The sequence below is a fragment of the Leptinotarsa decemlineata genome, unplaced genomic scaffold, assembly GCF_025532065.1.
Source record: "Leptinotarsa decemlineata unplaced genomic scaffold, Ldec_3_MD MMD2_tig00026328_RagTag_RagTag, whole genome shotgun sequence".
NCBI lineage: Eukaryota > Metazoa > Arthropoda > Insecta > Coleoptera > Chrysomelidae > Leptinotarsa > Leptinotarsa decemlineata.
Genome location: NW_027412688.1, coordinates 19,109,277 through 19,130,040, shown reverse-complemented (window position 1 = coordinate 19,130,040; position 20,764 = coordinate 19,109,277). Strand labels below are relative to the sequence as shown.

The window sequence follows — 20,764 nt, the reverse complement described above, 5'->3', positions numbered from 1 at the left end:
TTCGTAAATTTGGATATATCAAAGTATTTCCTTATATGGCTAATGTGGATTTCAGCAGAGGCTATATTACTCATAGTGTAGATGACTATTGCCAGCTTTACTAAAAAAATAGGCCAGAAGACTTTTATCTGAGAGATTCTCGACAATATATTTGTGATGTCAGTTTTTAAATTGTATTGATTTTCCTAAAAAATACGTGTTTTCTGAGGGAGTTGCCAATTCCCGCCGCTCTGAAGGAGTGTTACTGATATCCACATCACTGTCTTATCATCACGTAAACTTTTGCAAATTTCGTAAATAATTGATTTGAAAACAGCAAATGACTGGTATTATCACAGGTCCCTATTTTTTATTAAATCGTAGATTTACGCACCGTGACATATCATAGTTACCATAGCGGATGAAAAGAGTTTGCTTACAAAAACTACTTGCCTTAAAAATTAGTCGATTTTTATTTCGGTAATTAGTACGTGAAACGTCATTTTTTGAAGGTCTACGAAAAAGTATGTTCGATTCCCTAACGAAATACATAATCTCGATCTCGGTCGACCCGTAATTTCAAGTCGAAGGCCCAACCTGCGTGCCCACGACACCTCTTACTATGACATCACGTACTTCCATTTCCCCATACGATGTGTGAATACAGATAACTCCTAATATTCTCCCTGGCCTGTTTATGTCACACCACGGTTCGGACAAAGTGAAGACACTAAATTCGACGTAGGTCGATTCGAATTTTACGACGAGGCAATTTTTGGAGTATTACCCCGAACGAAAAACTCTGAAAGGGTGGCGTCAGTAGGTGGCAAACGTCGGAAACGACGCACGTTGCGGGCAATTAGATTATCCGGAGTTTGTTTTCCCTATGTGGAAAACCGATGGAGACAATAGTCCAAATATTATTTGTTGATAATGTCAAGCGGATCTGTACAGGTCCATTGAAAATGCCTGTGGGACTAAGTACATTGGGTTCTTTTAGGAGCGTCGAATGATTTCGTTTTGAATAATTACTCATGATAATAAATTGAAAATTGTGCAGATCTTTTTAAAAAAAGGAAACAAGTTACTGTAATTATTGCATAAACTGTAACTTGTAGGTATAACACTGTTATGGCAACACTCCTGTTTAGCATGCTGAGATCGGTCATTATTCCTAAAAAATTTGTTTTGAGACTGTGATATAAATTTATATTATATCTATAAAGTATATTTCCCACACGTAATATCACCGGAAATATCTAATATATTTCAATTCTGTAAACGCTACTAGGTTATCAGGAACTGTGCTAACAAGTATTTCTTATTAATTTCAAAAAACTAGGCGGCTAGTATTTTTTGTTATTGTGAAATGTATTTATTTCGATTGACGTTCAGTAACTGTTAAATAGGACAGTAGTTGTATTAATTCGTGAATTTTCTGTAGTATTGCTTCGAAATTAATTTGAAGTTGTAACGAATTTAAGTGTAAAGCAAAGAATTAAAATACTTATGATGATTATCTATGGAGACAGATCGCGAACTCAGATGGAAATGTGTAACTTATTTAAAGAAAAATATCCAGAAAGACGCATAACACAGTCAGTAGTAAGTGAGATTGAAAATAAATTTCGAGAAACTGGTACAGTTGAAACTGTATGCAAATCAGGTCGTCCCTCTGTAAATGATGATACAAAACTAAATGTTCTACTTGATTTTGAAGAAGATGTGCACACTTCTGTTCGTAAGGTTAGTCGTGATTTCGATGTCAGTAAAACAAATGTATACAAAGTATTAAAATTGGAAAAATGACATCCCTTTAAAATCGAACTTTTACAGGAATTGAACGGTGATGATCAAGATCGAAGAATAGAATTTTGTGAAGCCATGATGGATAACTGTCACCGAGACTGTCTCCTCGTAAAAAATATAATTTTTTCTGATGAAGCCACTTTTACATTAAATGGTGTGGTCAACCGTCAAAATTGTAGATAATGGGCCGAAGAAAACCCCCACTGGATGCGTGAGCATCATACACAATACCCGCAAAAGGTAAATTTATGGGCTGGCATTGTAAGAAACAGGATCATAGAACCCTACTTTTTCGACAGTACTTTAGACAGGCCAATATACCTTCAGTTTTTGAGGGGATATCTTGTACCTACGTTAATTATATATTCCCAGAGGAATTAATCCTGGAAGTTTTGATGAAAGTTTATGGTTTCAACAGGATGGTGCGCCTCCACATTATGCTGCAGATGTTCGAAGGTGCCTCGACCAAATTTTTACGAACCGATGGATTGGTAGACGTGGACATATTAAATGGCCATCGAGGTTGCCAGACTCAAATCCGTTGAATTACTTTATCTGGGGCCATCTGAAGAATATTGTTTATAAAACGAAACCAGCAAATATCCAAGAATTAAAAAAGATAATTCGAACAGAAATAAACAATATTTCTCAAGAAACTATAAACAAGGTTCAACAAAAATTTATTCAACGTTTAGTTTACTGTCAAATACAGCAAGGACTACAGTTCGAACATTTAAAATGAAGTTATGTATTAATTACTGGATTACTTTCCCATTGTTTAATCAATCATTAGAAAAAATATTAAATAATTAATGAATTTCTACTTTTATAAGATATCAATAAAATTTATTTTCTGAGCGCACATCTTTCAAATTCTGACCGTTAGACCCCAAGTATCATACCTTTTCGAAATCAGCTCGTTACGGATTATCTAAAACTGACACCAACTTCAGGGTGTTGCATTTAAAAAAAATACCGATGACGTCATCAAATTATTATAGATCACCTTTTACAATGAAATTTTGTTGTAAAATGTAGAATATTAAAATTTAAAATCGACGTATTTCGACAGGATTTTGTACAACGACCTTTGGTTTTGGAAATATCGAATTTATTCCATACTATGCGGACTCACTGTATACAATTTAAGTGTTTATGACACCAGAAACGGGTGATGGCAAACGACAAGTTGTACACTGTTATTGTTCCGTTGCTTTCGTAACTTGAGTATCTATACTTCTTTATGCAATCAAGTTTTTTTTGCTGCTTGTTATAAAGCGAGAAGTGAATCCCGTTTGTAATGATGACTCGTGGATAATGATCAATGTTTTTGAATACTTCTGTGCACTCAATTGAATCATTGAGTTCTTCACCAGTTTGAATAATGTTGCATTAGCTCTTTCAGAAATTGCTGATCTGTCTGTTTCTGTTTGAAATTTGTTCTTCCGTTAATCAGCTGTCGCCCCCAACTCTCAGAAGTCGAGAAACTTGTGCGAGCTAAGGACTAACGAGGTCTTAACTTTCAACGTGTGCAGAATCATTCCAGCTTCAACCAGATAAATTCTCTCGAGGAAAATATCTGGTCGAAGCGGGAATCGAACCCACGGCCTTCCGATCGTGAGTCGGGCGCACTACCACGGCGGACAATTATTCCACAATGTGATGTAGTATCACAAACCGTTATTGCACGGAAAAATCATGATAATAATATTATTGATATGCAGATGAACTATTCCGATGAATACATTTTTGTTTGCACACAATATAAATGATTTCAATTGGAGTTACACAGTCAATACCATCAGTAAATCAACATTTTCACCGTCGATGATAGTTGTTTTTGATAAAATGTGATAGAACTGACCGATACTTAAGAAAATTCATTATAACGTATTCAAGAAAACTCAGTTCAATATAGTGTGTTTTTTGAATAACATGTTATTGTTCTGAATTGTTTTATATCAAATATGAGGGCATCCTCAGCATTATCAGCATGTTGCATTGATATCATCGTTGTGAGTATTTGCAATGTTGTTGTTGGCGCGCTAGAACTGTCAGCAATTGGTCAAGAACGACATAAGAAAATTAATATTTTTTGCAATCCGACGAAATTGATCTACAGTTTTGATGTTTCTCTTATAATCAGTATGAAATTTTTTTAACCATGACATGACATAATTTTACTGAATGTACTCATTAAAAATTACGTTAAAGGTTTCTTCTCAATTCAACACTACACGATGTGCCTACGGAATAATATATTTTTATGATAACACCGTTAACAATTCACAACCCTATACGAATTATTGTAAGCTTACCACTTTTCTTTGATTTTTTTTTTCGACTGAACTAAACGTTGAATAATTTTTTTTCCTGTTCACAAATCACAGATGTCTTTTTTCGTTAATGAGCTAATTCACGAGATACGTTTTTACCATTTTAGTAACCTACAAGCTAATTATCAACGGGGTATATTTTGAATCAGCTATTTGTGGAACTCCGCTTACTATCTTAGCTTAGTTTTTAACCCAAACTAGCTATCCTTTTTTATATAAATGGGACATTGTGTCAGAATGTTTGAATTCGATCTGAAGAAATCATAACAACCAAGTGTATCTTGCACGGATTGTTTTTCTACTAACATATATTTCTTGTTGAATGAATCGAGGATTCTTTTCGAAATAGTGTAGAATACTGATGTTCACCATACGTTCGCCAAAGCACCTTGATCAGGATTTTAATAATCTGAATTCCAAGTTCTATAAAGCATCTCCCTAATCTGTTAATTTTCTCAAATTCACCATATTTTGAGGGAAATCCGTTTTTTTTATGAGCTCCTCCTTTGTTCAAAGTTTCAATTTCAACTTCTTTGAAATCTATATGGAATTTTTTTTGGCATATTTCGTTAATGCAATTTGCTTAAGATAGATATTGCCCAAATTTTGGTTTTTAATGTAAACGTAATTTGGAAGAAGAAGAAACTTTCTGCTATTAATATTCCTGGAATATTGAGCAATAAAAAATATATTGAAATAATAATAATGTTTTATTTGTTCTATTATATTACATATCTAAATTCTCCCAAACAGAAAAAGAATAAAATAGAAAAAGCCACAAGGAAATGAATCCGCGCGTGACATGAAATCTTTGTCCAAACGTTAAACGTGAACAATCATCTAAAACACAAATGTTCTCCAGACCTGTTTGAATAATATAAAAGGATGTAAATCTGAACGATTTGATAACAAAGCAAATGAATCTTTATGTAAACATTTCACATGAACACCATTTAAATACAAATATTCTCTAATTTTGTTCAAATATAAAAATATATTAATCTTAAAATTGTTAATACTACAAGATTAAAATTCAAACAAAAACTAAACAATTTAAAGCGAAATGAGATTGTAAAAGCTTTAGTCAACTAACATTTCTAAAATATTAAATTTTGTATCAGATTAAGGGAACATTTTCGCACTGAAATCAGATTAGAATAATTATATATGCAGATTATATTATGAGCAACACCTCTTCCAAGTCTATAACATACTCTGCTTGTAACTATAAAGCTTTCAAGTGTTTCTGATGGAATAATGAACAACCAAGTTCTGAACTTCTTCTTGAACATTTCGTATGAGTTGATCGTTTTAAGTTCGGACGGCAGCTCATTAAAAAGTTTTGGTCCCAAAAAAGTGTAACATTTCTGTCGTGTCATTTTTTCAGTTCTGGATATCACAGCGTTGGTTTTATGCCTTGTGTTGTAATGGTGCTGAATAGGTACTGCCTCAAGAGGATCGCAAAAACAAATATCTGACTTACATTAATTATCGTCGTTTCTCGATACAGGCTACAGAACGGATATTCTCGCGGTTTTTTATATATCATTCAAAGAATGCACTTTTGAATTTTCTGTAGATTATTGATAAGTGTTTTTGAGGCTCCTCCCCATGCAATGACTCCGTATAGGAAAGATGGCTTTCGATCAAAGCATGGTACAGTATTGTAAGATACTTTATATTAATGATGTTACATATGTTTTTGAATCTATAGAACATGAATCGCAACTTTTTAATTACATAATTAATTTGATTTTTCCATTTCAAATGAGAATCTATATAGATGCCTAGGTATTTAAGCTTTCAGAAGGGTTCCGTCATCATGTTGAAAATTTGTAGAGTATGATGTAAACGGCAGAAAGTGAGTTTTTTTTTTTAAATCGATTGTCAGTATTCTATCGTTGAAGAAATTTATTATATTTTGAAAGTGAACTTCAATGTTATTTTTGAGAGTGGTCCTGTCAGTTCCTTAGTAGAAAACGGTAGTATCGTCCACGAAACTCACAACTCTCCCACACGCATCTTGTTTGAAAAGATCATTGATATGAAGATTGAAAAGAGTTGACCCCAAAACAGTACTTTGAGGCAGCTTTTATATTGACGCATTGTTTCCTGTTACATAAGTAACTCTCAAATAATTATGAGCAACTCCTTTAATGCCAATATTTGAGAGCACTGTCAATAGTTTTGAATGGTCAACGGTTTCAAATGCTTTTGCCAGATCGATGAAGACACAGATAGAAGGATTGTTTTTATCATTTTCATTATTTATCACTGCAAGAATTTGAGAATGTCATTACCCAGTCATGTAGTTTTCTCATGAAAATGATAAATGTACTTTCGATTATTACTGGAAGTGCTTCTTAGAAAAACATTCAGTCGAACAATTTTCAAATTGCTTTATTCGTAGTGCTTTCCATCATACAGACTTTATTCGGTTGTCATGATATTCACTACATATATATTCGATCAATTTCCATCACAATGCATCCACTCGACGATATTTTCAAATTGAACGCCTATTTCCCGGAAATCATTTCAAAACCATAATGAACAAACATTTCCCAATGCGGTTTCATCAAATTTCATATCTGAAATCATTATGCAGAAAAATAGGTTGAGGATTTTCAGCTATTCACAAAAGATAAACATCCACTTCGTTCGTTCATTGTTTGAATTAACAAATATTTTAATTGCCCTAACAATGGCTCGCAATCCGATGCTTCACTTTGTGCATACCGCATTTAATTAACTCCTGGAAATAGATTTCGATAGCGCAGCATCAGGAATATGAGTATATTACATCAGTACATTTTCTGTTTCCATATTCACTTGAAGATAATAAGAAGTTGCGAAAGACTTTTATTTCTTGATCTTCATTCTTTACCAGTTCATAAAAGTTTTTTGATGCACTGTTAGGAACCTTTGGTGTAGAAATGAATATTACTGGAGTTTTTTCTCCAACACCAAACCGTTATTTTAACTCAGTTTATTCTTTCTCTTGAAGTTATCACTTGGTGATCGAAACACGTGTCGAGGTGTTGAAATAACGGTTTGGTGTTGAGGAAAAAACTCCAGTAATATTCAGTTCATAATTGATTGACTGAGACAATTGATAATCAAGGTAAAATATCTCCACAATTTTCAAAAGCACTCTTGGAAGCAAAAAAGGTTATACATCCAAGACGATAACTTTCGAATGAGGGCTTTACTGTATTTGTATGTGTGCAAACTCAACTATTGTTATTTCTTCAGAAAAACTATTTCTAACATATTAGGTTATTTTATATTTTCCATTCAAAGTAGTCATATTTCAATTCATAATCGAACATTAAATACATCATAGTATTGGAATTCAAGAACAGCAGCTACTTCAACTGAAAGAGGAGAACGTAGTCGTAGAAAAACCTCAGACAATATTCCAGAGATTGATTATCAAAACCATCCAAAAATACCATTTTTGTAAGAAAAAGTGTTTATCTAACGAGAAAAAAAAGAAAAAATTAATAAAAAATTCAATAAAAAGACTATAGTCACAAGGGTTTTCCTGTAAACAAGTAGAAGAAGATGCTGATTCTGACATAATTAAGACCTCGATAAAAACTGCCAGAGATAGTAATGAAACTGTAATTGTTGTGGAACAAGATATTAATATTTTGGACCTTTTAACTCAATTAAATTCAAATAATCATGGCATTCATTTTCTCAAACCAGGTTCTAGAAATGTAAAGAATCTATTTTTCACGTCTGATAGTTTCAAACATGAATCTTTCCAAAATATTGTTGGATTTCTGCTTCGTTTTTCCGGTTGCGATACAACATCTGGATTTGCCGAAAAGGGAATGAAAAGTATCGTAAATTCATTATTAGACGTTAAAAAATGTCAAATTTGCCCAATGTTTTTTATAAAAAGACGCAAGTAGATAAGATATAAAAAAGTGGACTACAATTAATCAAATCTATTTATAAATGTAAAAATAACATTGAATTTCATTAATATCAATTGGCAAAAATTAAATCATCTTTCATTTTGGAAAACCTCCCACCCACAGAAGGAGCAGCAGAACAACATTGTTACAGGACATATTATCAGCTTCAAATTTGGTTGGGTAACGAACTCTTTTTAAATTTGGGCATTATGTCCAAATTTAAAAAGAGTAATTGATTCCGGAAGGATTGCCTAAAACTATTTGTTGCAGCTGTTCACTGGATGTAATAGTTTAAAATGTGGCTGCTCAATATGTCATGGTTCTAAAAATTGTTCCAATATGGAAGAACAAACCTACGAGGAAGTTACTGATTCAGAGGAAATTGTGGACAAAGAACCAATGCATACTGGAAATAATATTGAAGACCAAGTAGAATCTGATGACGAAGAAATGCCAAGTATCTAAATTCAATAGTATGATTTACATGTATATTTATATATTCAGAATTTAATAAATGAACTTTTTAATTGTACATAGGTATTATTTAAAAAAAATCGAATTCGAGTTTTTTTCGATTTTTTGTATTTTTTTGAGAACAATAATTCAAATCAAATGAATTACAGTGTATTTGCTACATAAAAAGATACGTTTTCATCAAATTTCGTAATTTTTTTTTAAATAGATAAAAATAAAAAACCACTGTTATTTTTTTTTAATTATTGACTCTGGTCTGTAAACTAGGCTCCTGATAAATTCAGAAACAGCAAATAATCTGTTATAAACTAAGCACGAGAACGTACAAACCATATTTCGCTTACAAGACGCCATCTATGGAAAGAAAAAAGAGTGGTATTGTGTCAAAGCGGCATTGCGTCAATCAATCGTCATTTCATTCAATTCATAAATTTCATTTTTTCCATTTTTCTTTCGTCAGATATTTCTATGTGCAAAATCCATTCCCTGACTAAATTGACTTTCGTATACGTATACAATATTTTCTCGTCTGGCGTTTTACGAGATTTCGGCCAGAATAAATCCCCCCATTATGCACACCGTAGTTGTGACTCATAGATACGAAAACAATAAGACTTTTCTTCCGCACGATAACAAAAGGGAAATTCTTGCCGCTACGTTGGCGCCCGAATCTCCCCTAACATCAGAAACGATTTGATGGCAAAGTTTCAAATGAAAATCACAAGTATTCCAGGAAATGCGCGTGAAAATGTAGTTTTGCAGTTCATTTTTGCGGTTTTTTGTTCTGAATGCAAAGCTGCATTGTGGTTTCATTTAAATTTAATTTTCAAGTCCGTTGAATACCGTGAATTGGCCTCTGCCGTACGGGAAATGATTCCATTATTTTGAATTATATCAAAACTTCAGAGAACAGTATGAGAAGTTTCAATTGTTCAATCGAGATGTTGTTCCGGTTATTTCAAAAAAGAATAAGTATGATTACTGCATCAAGTAGAGATATATACGTATTATGGAAGTAGATAGTATCTCGCTGAAGAAAAAAACTAACTGTAATGCTTCATTTTCTCACAAGAATTGACTTAGAATTGACAACCATACACTTAGCCTAAATTTTTATAGCATCGTTTGGGTTTCATTGATTGATGTTTATATTCTATATCTAGATTTAAAGATCAAATGAAAGAAAAAATTTATACTTCAGATATTACTTTATTCAGACATAGCACAATGTCATACAGATATTCAAAAATCGAAATTTTACGCCATTTAGTGCATATTGTACGTAGTTTTGAGGATTATTTTTCATAGGGGTACGACCTTTGAATAATATAAGAACCCATTTTGAACCATCATTCAACTACCCTCAGTGTAATAATGAAGCAAAAAGAATACTTCAATATTTTTTCTAATGAAACGAGGGGATTTCAATTTGAATTTTCGCAAATGTAACTTCTGAAAAATGTGCGATACTGTTACTAGCAAACAGTATCGTTCACAGCTCACGCGTTTTATTTGAAGTCACATTTGGAATTCTTGCTAGTGTCTAATGTCTTGTATAATGGAGAACAATAGTGAGAAATTGTGATTTCATGACGATATTGAAGAGGCTGCAAAAAGAGCTTCAATTGAATTGTTACCAAAAAGATCGGCTCAACAGTACGACATCGCATATTCCAATTTTTATAGCTGGTGTAGACTTGAAAACGTCGAAGGAAATTTCAGCGAAACCGTCCTCTCAGCCTATCTAGAAGAGAAATCAAAAATATGTAACTCTCGTCAACTTTGTGGAGCAATTTTTCAAATGATAAAGTCGAGTGCGCTCGTTAAAAATGGTGTTAATACAAGCATATAATAGCATTTTTAAAGCGGAAAAATGAAAGTTATAGGCCCAAAACATCAAAAACTCTCAAGTTCGAACATGTCCAGAGGTTTATAAATGAGGTGCCAGATGAAAAATATTCGATAATGAAAGTTGCTACTATTTTCGGAAGAACTGTGCCATTTATCAATGTTATCATTGAACATTGACTATTTCAATAAATTCGTTGCATCACGCCCTTTCAATCATCTAAGTTTTTTTCTGAATTACTCAAATTATAAATGCAGTGCCGACCAGTTGGTATAAACACGTTTGGGAAAATGTCCTCTAACATTGCTGAGTTTCTGAACCTCCCGGAACCAGAGGAATATTCAGGTCACTGTTTCAGAAGGTCTTCTGCTTCTTTGCTAGCAGAATCAGGAGCAAATATAATGGATATTAAGAAGCGCGGAGAATGGAAGTCTACAACAGTAGCTGGAGGTAACAACGATCAATCTATTTCTTATAAAAAGGCTATTGCTGAAAGAATAATCCCAACAGCTAGAGCTCCAGCGTTACAGCATCTTCCTTATCATTTCAAGAATTGAATGTTATTAATGCCCATGAAATTGTCAACACAGCAGTTGTTCTAATTGTACTTTTCATATTGATGTTCATAAATAGTTATAATTTAATTAATGGTAACTGAATTTAATTGTATCCACATCTATTGTTCGTAATAAAACTTCCTTGAAAATTGAATAATTATGTTTTGTTCATTACTATTTGGTCGCAAAAATCGTGTTGAAAATACTTTCAACACTAGTGTTGAAAATATTTTTGAAACGCTACTTTGTGAACATCGTCTTTTAATACTCTTGACAACCATTAAAAATGTCACTTTTAGTGACAGTTGTACAGAAAGAAATTTTTGTACAACTTCATGAAATCGCTCACTAACAGAATAAAACCTTACTTTTAACACTCATAGCATAAATAGCTACTTTGAAACATTTTTGTACTCACAAAAGTAAACTTCATAATAACCCAGTCAGAAAACTAACAACTTCAGATTTGTAGTTCGGGAGATTATTCCACAACATTTATTCCGATTTTGTATCCCCTCGGGATATCTGACCCGACCATCCCATTTTCCCTGAACATATTACACTGTTCTTCCCTGCATGCATCCAAAATAGTTTACCTATTCACCAGTACGGAACCATAAATAAGAACTTTACCGATTCGATTTCCTTACTCGGAAATAAAATGGGAGAGATAATATAGCGGCGCCGGTGAATTGAAAATAACGATTTGTGTAAATATTCGGTGACCTGCAGATTGGAGGTGTTCAACAGATATTTCATATAGAGAAAGAGGTAGCTCTGGTCAAATATTTGACTTCAGTTATTATTTGTTCAATAGACATCGTTGGTTATATTCATAATGTTTTTCTTGTCTTCTCGGGTAATGTATACTCTATCTATATCTCTTGTGGTATTAGTGATATCTTCTAGAAATAACAAAAAAGGTTGCCTAATTATTGAATAATCTTCATGAGAATTGATAGATATTTTCTGAGTAAACATTTTTCTGTAAATTCCAGTTGTTTATAATATGCGATGGGCTATATCTTTTTATATTTCTACTTCCCCACCATTGTGTATAAATGTGGGTCCAAAGTGTCTATTCAACACTATACTGCAACTCGCGAAACTTTATTGTGGCTCATAGCTTTCCAAACTCGACCACATAAATCCAGTTTCTTAATGAAGCCCATTACTTTATTTGGTGAGTGATCTTTCAGTGATCATCTTGTGTTTTTTCTTTTAACGAGCTGTTGCGCTCTCACAAACGTTAACCCTCAGAAGGAAGTGGAAATTATAGATTAACGAGGCCTAACCTTTTAACGAGCGACAACTAACAGGATCGGACGATATACAGTGAACATCCAAAATACTACACTTGGTTGAATGAATAGAACGAACCACTCATGATAACCAACCAGCGACCAAATGTAGAAATAGATATATCAATAAAGGCTTATTGCAAATACCATGCAGAAAAGTTACTTTTTGATACAAAACAAAAGAAAAAACTACTTTCGATTATGACCACTAGGTATTCACTTTTTGTCATTCAGTCCATGTAGCAAACATTCAGAATGGAATTGAAACATATATCACAATAAATATAGTTCAAAAAATTGAAAAACACGCTTTTGAAGAACATCGAACTGAAAAGTTAAAACTATTTTTTTTAAATGAACTTAAAACAATAACAAACGGAAAATATTAGTATTATTGTGAAAAATGCGACGGGCGCTTGATATAAAAAAAATATGGCACAAAGCACCTAGTATTTTCTGTTGTTATTGTTTTAAGCTCATTTAAAAAAATATTTTTAACTCTTTAGTTCGATGTTATGTATAAGCGTGTTTTTTAGTTTCTTAAACTATATTTATTTTTCATTTTTCAGTATCGTATGCTATAAAACCGTGTTTTTTAGTCTTTTTAAACTATATTTATTTTATCTAACCTTTGGGATCAATCAGCCGTATATTGTTTTAAAAAATTACCATTGATATTTTCCGATTCCGAAATATCAGCTACCAAGCCCAAGGAAGGCAGCAGGTGCACAAAGGAGGGTTACAAATTAGGTAGCAGGCGCGCGTGTTAATAAAAAAAATACTTTTTTCAAATAAAGAAATGCATGTAAAGTGAGTTCGAATTATATCAAGGATGATACGTACAGCGCCATCTGCCCGCGAATATATCAAGCAATAATGTCGATATATCCAGGAGGTTACGTACAGCGCCATCTGCTCGCGAGTAGATCAAGCAATAATGTCGATTTATCAAGGAGTGACGTACAGTGTCATCTGTCCGCGAATAGATCAAGCAATAATGTCGATAATTCTGTCAAATACATATCCCGAGATTGAGAGTTACATACAAACAAACATACATACATACATACATACATACATACAGGTGACGTTAATATAAAGCGTGTAAAAAGGAACGATACACTACATAATGTATGGAAGATTTGACATGAAATTTTACAAAGAAAACTTTCAATCTTAGGTAAATTTCCAGTTGTTTAAAGTGAAAACACTAGTCCACTACTCCTTATCAGAAGCTACAGAAAGCTTTGTTTTAGTAAGAGAAATTTCTTATTGATAGTTTATTATATTTTACGTTGTGTGGCGTTCCTGTATGACTGCTGTTTCAAATCTATTATGAAAATTTGGATTCCCAATGAATTCAAATGTTTATAATTATTGACACTAGTTTTTGAGAGGAAAACTTCCTCATTATCTTTTGTATGAAGTTGGAGAAATAGAACGTCAAAAAAAACGTTTATTTCTGACCGGGATATTATAAGCTTATATCGTCATAGTTTTGCTATCAATAAAGAGGGTCATAACTCCCTTGGGACATTATAGATTTTATAATTCCCTCTACCTTTCACAAGTAAAAATAAATAGAAATGAAAACTGAACCATATTTTATTTATTCACGTCATTACAAATAATAAATGTACAATTTTGAAATATTCCCTGAAAATTACTTCCGCCACTGGAAACAATTTCTTCTTTTGTATGGCTGGAGCTTCTGTTCACTACAGTCGAGGTACCTGCCTCTTCTGATGACAAAGTAGACAACATACGCGCCGTTTTATTTCTCAATTCGATGCTATCCTCCAAATACCCCTCCGCCACCGTGGAACTTTTCCAACCTCCGTGTCTTTTTAAGTTAGTCATAGTTGCTCCTGCACTGGCTAGAGCAGTAGCAGAAGTGCGACGAAGGCAATGTCCCGTATAGGAAGATGAGTTTGGCAATCCTAAATACATTGCGATTTTGCTGGGGATTTTCCCAAACATGTTTTTTCCAATTGGCTGAGATGTACATTTATTTTGTCGGAAGCTCAAAAAAATCGTTCAATACCTTTAGGACGCAAAGACATATAAAGTCTTAATAAAGGCAAAGCGGAGAACTCTTTTTCATCCACAACTGTAAATTTCTTCGATACACCAGTTTAACTTTCCGGTACGTTCACTACCATAACGGAATCCCGGTCCTCTATATCCAATATCTTCATATTCAAAAGTTCCTGACTTCTGCATCCTCCAAAATAACCCATAATCAAAACAACCTATAACAAAAAAAAGGAAATAAATACACACAAAAAGGAAAATAAGAAAAAAATTACCTTATGCAATAAATGAATATCATTAGGAGCGTCCTTTAGGAATCTGATAACATCTTTAGGAGATAAAACAGCAGACTTTTTTGGCTTATAACTCTTACTCTTCCGTTTCAAAAAAGCCTGTAGTTCATTGAACTTGGTGATATCTCGTTTCTCATGTATAGTCACCATCGATTTTAGCATTGACCATTTAGTCCATAAAGAATTCGGACTATACGTTTCTGACTGAAACGAATAAACACAATTACTACCAAATCTACCGAAAAACATAGAAAATTCCTTACCAGTTCTTGAAAATATGCCAGAAATACAGTTTCAGTGACATCTTTTGGCATAACATTTTTCCGTGTCAGCCAGTCCAGATATATCTTGTATTCTTTTTGGTATACGGCTTCACTTTTCGATGGAATTAATGATTCTCTTTCTTGTTCAGCTTTTTTCAAAATATCCTCCTTTATATTTGGGGTAGAAAACACGTTTTCACCGCAAACACAGCTTGATAACAAAGTTCTGTTTATAAACAAGTAACATAGCAACAACCTAGCAACAAGAAAACTCTACTATAATCAACGGTACCTGATTCAAATATACCGGGAAGGTAATGAATTGGTACATTTTTCCGTTTCAAAAATGAACAAAATTTTATTGAAATCGGTCAGAAATAAAATTATCTATGTACCACGGGAATTAATGAGCCTTAATAACCTCAGGCAATTGCTGTCCCTCGGGCCAGAGGCCCTCGGGACGCAAACTTTGCCATCGGTAATTAAGACCCTCCTAATTCCCTTGATACATAAATAACTATTTTCTCAACAACCAATTCCTCCTAAATATATCTTTCCTTTCAATTCAAATGACATTATTTGTTTCTGATGGATTTTTTCTGAGATTGACTTTTGGGAAAGAGATTCAAACAATATTCCTATGGGAGGGGTCCTTCTATCGTATGTGACCCATATTTGGAATAACGCAATCAAGAAACAAGGAGCATCAAGAGTTGTTGCGCTTGATATTTCTAAGGCTTTTGACCGTGTGTAGCTTTGCTGGCCAAACTTCGATGCAATGACTTTGTATATGGCTCTTCAGCTTCCTGAAAGAACGTTTCCTACAAGTGACCGTCGATGGATATATCTCGAATACTTTCACCATCAACGCGGGTGTTCCCCAGGGATCCATATTGTCTCCAACCCTTTTTTTATTATATATCAACTTCTTACTGGAAAAAAATAGGAATCCAATATATTGCTTTGCTGACGACAGCACACTTGTCTCGTTATTCCATTTGGATTCCAGGACATCTGCTACGGAGGATCATATTCACCGACAGCAGGAGGTTGCATATCTTAATGAGTATCTAGAAGTGATTTCGAATTGGAGTGAAAGTAACCAGGTTCAATTCAATGCCACAAAAACCCAGCTATCGGTTTTCTCCAAAATGATGAATGTTTCCGAACTGGATATAACAATGTCAGGTCAGACAATTCCGCTTTCTGCTTCTATATGTTTGTTGGGGGTTGAAATGGATACCAATATGTCTTGGCACAATCACGTCGCTGGAATTGCAAAGGCTGCTTCTCAAAGGCTTGGAACACTGTTCCAAATACGAAAACTGTACACACCTCAGCAACTTTTGATGCTTTATAAAGCTCAGATCAGCTTCTTTGGAGTATTGTTCTCATGTATGAAGATCTGCCCCCCAACATACACAGAAGTTGCTCGATTCCATCCAGAAAAGAGACATCTGTCTGATTGGAGACGCGAACATCACGTGCAACCTTGATAGCCTGGAGCATCGAAGAAAGGTTGGAGATTTGTCTCTCTTTTATAGATATATTCACGGGAAGTAATCAAGTAACTTGGCACATTTGATTCCATCAAGAGCGATACAGTCAGTACACCTCGAACTTTACTGTTTAAGAACTCTTTCATCTGGAGAACTGCGTTTATGTGGAATAAATTTACTGAGAACGTTTTTTCAAATGTTTTCAATCTCCAGCTATTCAAATCCAATGTGAATCACTACTTTTGCACGAAACCGCTCTGAGAGTGCCTTAAGGATTTACCTGTAGTACTTGTGTATTGTCTTAAAAAAGTAATATAAGCAGTTGAAAGTATTTGCGAACAGTTATTGAGACATGAGTAGATTTAACTCTTCCGTGACGTGAAGTAATAATGTTATCAGCGAATTTGGTGATTTATTCTGTCATATTATCTAGTAATGAGTTAGCAAGACAAGTGTCTCACTTTGAAACTTTGAAATCAGCCATTGAGGGTGATAGTGTTCCAATCAATGAAATTCACATCGTAACTATTGTGTAGCGTTTCAATGAATAATATCTGATTCAATTCCATAAAGAATTTTTGTAGCACAAACTGTACAGGAAAATGTGGCTTTTCATATAATTCAGTGTTCATATGAAGGTAATTGTTAAGAAATTACTTTTTTTTCGTGTAATTCAATGTTCATGTGCAAATACAATCGAAAATGCTTTTTCTCGATGTTTTTATCTGGAAGTAACTTCTATGCATCTTTGTAAAAAAAATTCATCTCGTACCTAAGTGCTCCCTACTTTAGGAAGATTTTTGTATGAATATGAAAAAGTAGAATACCAAAAACCTTTTTTACGAATGGTTTAGTACTTCACCAGGCAAATTTCTTTTCATTCTTTATTTTTACCTTCAATGTTGCAAAATAACTGGAACGTTGTTTTTGTAATGACTACAGAGTTCAACCAGGTCTTTTTCGAAAAGCATTACTATTTTTGGAACTATACCTAATTGATGATGAATTTTGATTCATCTAATATAAGTACAAAACCAACCAGGATAATGAAATTTTAGCTAATTTATAAATGAAACTAACCCTCTTCATCTGTGATCTTCAAGAAATTCTGGAAAATTCTCTGGTGGAGTTTCGGCTCGAACCTTAAAATAAGCAGCCTTCTTTTCATTTGACTATTTGAAAAAAATTAATCAGTATAAATACGTATTTCAGAAAATGAATTTCTTTACTGGAAATCAGTGGCTAATATACTTTCGAAGTAATTTGTGTGGTTTAATATTCATAACATTCTACGATCCACCAGCCAACAACCACAGGATCAGGTCCTTGTACCCTTTATCGTTGCCCAATATTTGATCCTAGTAATCATAGTATGCGGCATCTGAAGTACAAACACATAAATATCTAGTTAATAGCTATTAACATCAACGTGTGTCCGTACTCTGTATACAAGGAAAACATATCCGCATCGATTTACGAGGTATCATTTTAGGTAATGGAGAACGATAGTTGATACAGGATTGGTAAAATGATAACAGTTTGGTTGTGGAGAACAAAGCAATATTAAGAAATTCAGTACAACTGTTTGAGGAATATCGACTGAAATGGACAATTTCCGTATGAACGATGAAATATGTATAAAAAATTTGTGTTCTCAGTTCTGTATCACTTAAATTTTTCTATTAGGTACACTGCCCTCCGATGTTACGATTCATAAGGACATTCGAAGGTACTGATGATAAATATTTCAGGACAGAAGTCACTTCTCTTCTTAGTTTTCTTTAAATAAATCAGTTTCCGACCGAAAGGTCGGTTTCGGTCGAGTTTCGGCAAAAAAACGGGTTTCGGATTAATTTCAGTTTCGGCGGCAAACCTGCCGAAACCGACCGAAACCAAAACTGCATTCGAGAGTTCTCGCGCTGTAATCGGTCATGTTCGGCGCGTTGAATTTCATACAAGCGACGAAGACATTTTGCCGCGTCCACGTGCCTAATCATGTCGTGACTTACTTTGTGATTTACTTTGTTTATAACATAAATATTAAGTGCCTATTGCGACATAATCCTACAAGGAAGTTTCGGTTTCGGCCAAAACTGAGACCGTTGCCGAAATTCGGTTTCGGTTTCAGTTTCGGTCGTAAAAATCAGTTTCGGTCGGACACTAGAATACGTAAACTAAACGGAACTGCAGAGTGGAACTGTCAGAAACCTTATTTGAGTACGTTTTCATTATCGGAAGGATCACTGGAGATTCTGTTTTGTAAATATTCTCAGTAAATAGTAATATCCAGTTCTAAATATAATTGAATTATTTATGAACAGACAGTTTATTGATGAAAGTGACTAGAATCAAACAAAATCTTGAATACCACAGTTTCATTGTTAAATGGAAACATGTCTCTATAATTTTACGATATCAATATTCTCAACGTTTCACTTATTTCAATCAATTTTTCAATCGATTCAATTTCCTTACCTGATGTTCATTCATCCATTCAAATATATTTGTCATAGTATTTCATCATCCATTCAACTTTTCTGTGATTTCCAATATTTGAGCTTTTTCAATTGTAAAAATAAGCAATAGCTTTCTCAAGCGTATGAGAAAGCTATTGCATAGCGAAACACGTGTTGCGGTTTTTGTAAAACTCTTTCTAATGAAAATCATACAATAAACTATATTATTGAGTATTAAAATCTTTTATGCATCATATTATTGAAAATACAGAATTATTTCTAGTTAGAAAATCATGTTAATTTTTATCAATATCTAGTAGAAAGGCTTATATTTCACTGAGTTCATAAATGACATTTCCAAAAACAATCTTTCAGATGTATTTTTTTCAATTGTTGAGATTTCAGTTGAATAATAGTCCATTTTATGACCTTCTTTGAAAACATGATTACTGAGAGCACATCTCTCAGGATGTAATCCAATACCACTTTTATGTGAACTGATTATATCTTTGAGTAGTCTTGACGTTTGACCAATATATCCACTATAATTTGAACATGGAATGGAATGAGATGATTGAAATTGGAAGTTTATACGAGTTTCATCTTTGACTTTTGAAAATAATTTATTGATGGTTAATTTGGTTCTGAAAGCTATTTTAACATTTAAATTTTCGAAAATGCTGTATAACTTACGTGTCATATCACTGATGTATGGTAGAGAAAAGTATAGGAAGTGGAGGAGGATCAGCCCCAATTGTGATATTGTCAGACTGTACAGGATGCCAGGCGGCAGGATGAATAAAATGTAGACACAACAATTCAGTCATCATGCCGCCTAACCTCACATACACTGTAAGTTGGGTTCTTGACTAATCTCTTCTTTTAGATCTAATCTATGTTCTTATCCATATTGAAGCATCCCTGATGATGATAATAGAGATTATCGAAAGCTTGGAATCTATGCATAGGAGTACACTGTTTTGGCCTGCTGCACACTAGTCAGCAAAAACCCCAAAATACTGTTCTTCATATAATATATCCAGTCTCCGGGATCAAAAATTATATTTGAAATTTTAATTTTGATGATTTAGCAACCGGACTATTCGATACCGAGAATTCTAATAATTTGTATTCAGATTTCAAATATTTTTTTATATCACATGTGTAACAATCACCTCGTATACATAATGTGTATTTCCATATGCTCTAAATCAGAGTTAGCGGCCTCTACACGCTAATTAGCAAATGTTATTAGAGACGGACGAGTGACGCATTATTCGATAGGTCCATTGTTACTGATTGATTTGCGGTTCGGAGGCGAATGCTCTATCGAGGGTTCTGACAAAGGGATTGCGAGTTAAGTATGATCCTGTGATCAATAAACTGAAGTGGTTTGTTTTTTGTGGTGTTGCTGAACTCTGCATAGCTTTGCTGAAGATATACGGGGTACAAGTTAGCAAATTTTTCACCTTAATATCTTCCTTCTTAGAGTCAACTGAATGAATTTTGATTTATCGCAAAAATTGGTACATATAGAAGAAGTAATTGTAACAATAAATAAATGAATAAAATTATAAACGAATCTGAATGTTTGCAGTGAAATATAAACTACATAAATGTCTGATAAACAATTAAGAAAATGAAAAGGAAAGATTCTAGGTTAATTTATATAGGGAGTATATAAATAAAAGTAATTTTGCTGTGCCATCTTGATATTATTCAGACTGCAATCCATATGTCTGGTATTCTTTTTCTTCAAATGCACTTCAAAACAGTTTTAATGTGTGTTTGTAAAATTCTGAATATTTAACCATATTTATGTAGGCAATTTCATTGGACTGATTCAAAATTGACTTCATTATTGCTAACTTGATTTGTTTCTGATTTTAAGGAAGATTTATGACCGACCATGTATTATAGGAGGAATAACTCCTGAAATTTGTGGTAGAAAATAGGCCAAATCATTCAAAACTGCCATTTTGTTC

At 33.5% G+C, this 20,764-nt stretch overlaps 2 protein-coding genes across 3 annotated transcripts in view; one reads left to right on the top strand and one right to left on the bottom strand.

Moving 5' to 3' along the window:
- The window catches only part of LOC111507743 (uncharacterized), a 413,420-nt gene that overhangs the window by 80,757 nt on the left and 311,899 nt on the right, over positions 1-20,764 (top strand). The window lies entirely within an intron of this gene.
- Positions 13,822-15,334, bottom strand: LOC141485508 (uncharacterized). Its single transcript, XM_074182331.1, has 3 exons — positions 14,825-15,334; positions 14,544-14,765; positions 13,822-14,486 (listed from the first exon to the last, which is right to left on the bottom strand). The coding sequence occupies exons 1-3, from the start codon at positions 14,873-14,875 to the stop codon at positions 14,370-14,372; spliced, it is 390 nt and encodes a 129-aa protein (XP_074038432.1). The 5' UTR covers positions 14,876-15,334; the 3' UTR covers positions 13,822-14,369.

Coding starts and splice junctions, on each gene's coding strand:
- LOC141485508 (XM_074182331.1), bottom strand. CDS start 14,875: ATGCCAAAAGATGTCACTGAAACTGTATTTCTGGCATATTTTCAAGAA. Junction 14,766..14,824: donor TGGCATATTTTCAAGAACTG/GTAAGGAATTTT, acceptor TATTCGTTTCAG/TCAGAAACGTATAGTCCGAA. Junction 14,487..14,543: donor ATATTCATTTATTGCATAAG/GTAATTTTTTTC, acceptor TTTTTGTTATAG/GTTGTTTTGATTATGGGTTA.